This window comes from Phytophthora infestans, genomic scaffold (genome assembly GCF_000142945.1).
Source record: "Phytophthora infestans T30-4 supercont1.1381 genomic scaffold, whole genome shotgun sequence".
Taxonomy (NCBI): domain Eukaryota; phylum Oomycota; class Peronosporomycetes; order Peronosporales; family Peronosporaceae; genus Phytophthora; species Phytophthora infestans.
This window is the reverse complement of record NW_003302622.1, coordinates 2,583-6,338: the sequence shown is the minus strand read 5'-3', so window position 1 is coordinate 6,338 and position 3,756 is coordinate 2,583. Positions and strand designations below refer to the sequence as shown.

Genomic DNA, 3,756 nt, shown 5'->3' with positions numbered 1-3,756 from the left:
CCGCTCTTAGCAGTGCCACGAGGCATGTTAACGGTCGAAGTGGAGACCTTGACGAAGAGCGCACAGGTTGCTGCTCGAGGCTCTAACTGTAAAGTGAGCCTCCGCCGCGCTCGCGCGGCCGAGTCGATGGTTTTCGACTTTGAGAATGAGAGTTTGTGACGAACATCTCTTCATTCTGATTGGTCGGTAAACCGAACCTAAGTGGGGGAGGATGTAACGGGGTACGTAGCACTAAGTGTACCCTGGTTACATGAAGTGTGACACTTCACACTTCAGGAGTATGACATGTCATACTCCGGGATATTTGGTACAAGGTACCAAGGTCATTCAAAACCAACCATTGGTTAAATGACATTGCATTTCTATAGGTAACTGATAGTTTGTATTAACCACAAACTTAACCTACCTATAAATATACTCAGTTTACAATCTACCTTATTTAGGTCACTTCGCTCTCTTTAATTAAAGAGGGGACCAGTGAACTGCCGTTCACTGAGAGTTTGTATACTCTCGGAAGATAACTTCCTCTAGCGCAAGGTGCTGTGTGACCCCGTCACAAGGGTGGAGGTGTTCCACATACGGCGATTAGCACGAAGAAACATGGCCGTTTCAAAATTAGCTGGTAAAGTAGATGAACGTAGCGATGTAAAAACAAGCTTACACTCAGAGAAAAGTCTCTCGCACGTGTTGCTTGTCGGAGGAGCGCAGAGCAGGAGAGGATCATACTCGACAGACGCCTGCGATGCAAGCCGCGGCTTCTTGGCTTGCCGGAGGATGGAGGTCGCGAAGTCCGCCGCAGTCGGCACTTCCTCTTGTGCGGTAGACGGAGATAAAATAAAACTGTCGACTGCATGTAAATCATCCGCGGAGAGGGGTAGGTCGTTTTGCAGCTTCACTATTGCAGACTCGAAATGGGGCGAGTGAACAATCTCAGCTGTTGGCGCTAAGTAGTTAGCCATGACAGGATACTTAGCAGCACACGCATCAAACAACAGGCGCACCTCGGCAAGCGTGCATGAATCCGCTTGGATTTTCACACACACACTGTCCAGCTCACGAAGCTTGTCCAATACACCTCTAACGCGGCGGTGCGCATGTCCACGAGGCACAAACTCTTCAACAGCCTCCACCGTCAGGATCGCATCACGGATCTTGCAATATCGGTCAATCATCTGGAATGTAGACGACCAGCGCGTAGTGTTTGCCTTAACAGGCTTGTAGTTGGTCGCCTTTGCCAGTGCAGTAGCATTTTTGACATGACGCAGCTGAATCATCAGGTTTTGAATCAGATCTATCTGAGTCTGATAATCCTGTAGAAATCGATTAACCGCGAGGTTAAATCGATGACTTGCACAGCCAATGAGGGGGACGCCCATTCGTGTAGCCATACTCTGATTGGTTGCACAATTGTCCCCCACAACATAGCAAATCAGTGAACTTTATATCTGGTCTCAGTAAAAAAGTCGAGCGGTCGTGCACGATAATGACGGATCCACAGCTCGTGCATGTTCGCAAGTACTATTTAATACGGGCCCAGTGGGTACAGCTGGATAACATATTCTTTGTCTTAGTAAGGTCAGATTTGATGAAGAAAGTAGGCTGCTTAAATCGGCGCAGCTTCTGGGCTACACTCCGCATTAAATGCCGTCCTTGGCGCAGGTCACATTTCTGGCGCGTTGGTAGTGCCGTCAGTTAGAAGTAGAGACTCGCTAGTTTTAAAGTTTCCTTCCAAGATTTCACTAGAATTGATCAATTCCAAACTTTTTTGTGTAAGCCAAGCACATTGGTTAATGCATGTATATTACCATACTTATCGGTTCGAACGACACACTTGAAGTGTGTAAGAAACCTAATAATGTTACGCAAAATAAATTACCGGGTTTTAATTCATGGAAAATCATATCACTGTCTGATCCATCCTTCTGAAATAAATTTTAGAGAATAAATGCGGTAGAAAAATGCCACGGTAATTTATTTTTTAGTTATATCTTTTGAAGCACTGCTGCGAATTGTCCCAAGGTAAAGTAATTGGTCCCTTTGGCGCCCAAAACTTGGCTATGGCATACATGTAGCGTCATTTCAGCCTCTAAGAGCCCCATTCGCGCTGGGCAAGCCTCGTTTTTTGCGTCGTCTTCACAGCGATCGGCAACTGAAGACTCTTCATGATCTGCGTTGGAAAAACTCTTACTTCCGTGAACACAGAGCATGGCATTCGACGTACGGAATAAAAGCCATCACTACTGTACATGCACGTACATTATGGCAGTAACCTGCGAGAGCCGTACGAATGAGGCAATGGCAAAGCTTCAATTTATGTAAAAGCGGGAAGCTGTCCAACGCTGGATTGTGATACAATTTTTGTGATCGTTTGATTGTTTCTGAGTGAACTTGCAGGTTACGACTCGCAGCTCCTTTTTGTCTTCGAGGTCAACATAGTGTGCACACCTTCGCTATGCGCCTTTTGCGGGTGCTTCGACAATTCAAGCTTCGATCGACGAACTCAAGTGAACAGAATGTACATGGATTTCGCCACCAGTTTGACACTGGTGGACGATTGTGTGATCTGTGGCAGCCGTTACGTCCATTCAAATCCCGAGAGTAAATTTCGCCCCCACTTTTCGTTTGACTCGTTTCAGACCGGAAAAGGAAGTGCACAATCAAGCAAACGACCATCACTATGGCATCCATGAGCAGCGACGGCAACGGCGGCGGCGGGGTCGAGACCCTGGCGCTGGGCGATTTACTGAGCGACTTCGAGGTTAAGCAGCGTGGGCTGCTGCTCATGGCCATCGACAAGGCTGTGGACAAGGCGATGAAGAAACAGGGCGAGATGCTCGACGTCATCAAAGCGCAAGTCGAGACGCGCCACCGCGAGGCAGTGGACGACATTCGCGACGAAATGACGCGCACGCAGCCGTCGCTTCTGGAAAGCCTCATGAGTAAGACGTTGAGTGTCGAGAACAATGCGGGGCTAGCCCTTTGGATCAGTGATGAGGCCAAGAAGAGCCAGGCGCTCGAGTATATTTCCAAGCTACGCAACCACCTGCAGTCGGGCCAGGGCAACGCCTTTCGCAGCGACTTTGAAGCTCTACTTGTGGTCTATATGGAGTTCCTTAAAGTGCCGATGGTGCGCGGCTCGAGACTCAATAATCGTATCGAAGACTTTCCACGAAGCCCCTGTACCAGAAAGTTGACTTATACGACCAATTAGTTAATCTCGTCTACCGTGTACCTGGGGATGCCAAGGCGTGCGCTCCATTGGTAATGCGCGCTCGCATGATGCTAAGCCATTTTCGGAGAGCAAATCCCTGAGCTCTGTGGTCTGTTTTAGTGCTATCGGCGCAGCAATGCTAACTCTCGCGCTTGAGTTTGAAGTTTGCAAGCCCAAGACGTCTTCTTCGTCTCCATCACTTACTAGCGACGGCAACTTATCTTTGAATGGTAATTCCGGCGTAGATATGGCCATGCTGCAACAACTACTTCAAGCAGCTCGCGGGCATTGGAACCGATCAAACGCCCGTTCGACTTCTTATTCACCTAATGGGCCAACAATGGTATCAACGTCAACTCCACCATGCAACTCGCCCTCGCTATTTCTAGACAACCCAAAGTACTAATCCGAAACTTGTCCCTACCGCCCGGGGTTCCCGTAATGGCCGGTCTTATCTGGTTCTATTCCCCTCCAGGTTCTACTGGCTCCAGCCGCCCCACTTTTTACCGTCCTGTGGCCCTACAAGGTTTAAAGTGGGTTTGGGA

At 48.6% G+C, this 3,756-nt stretch overlaps 1 protein-coding gene across 1 annotated transcript; it reads left to right on the top strand.

Moving 5' to 3' along the window:
• Positions 1-2,677: 2,677 nt before the first annotated feature.
• On the top strand, positions 2,678-3,150 carry PITG_22077 (uncharacterized protein; the record flags this gene model as incomplete). The annotated part of the gene is made up of 2 exons (XM_002894664.1): positions 2,678-3,097; positions 3,142-3,150. The coding sequence occupies 2 exons, from the start codon at positions 2,678-2,680 to the stop codon at positions 3,148-3,150; spliced, it is 429 nt and encodes a 142-aa protein (XP_002894710.1).
• Positions 3,151-3,756: the final 606 nt, after the last annotated feature.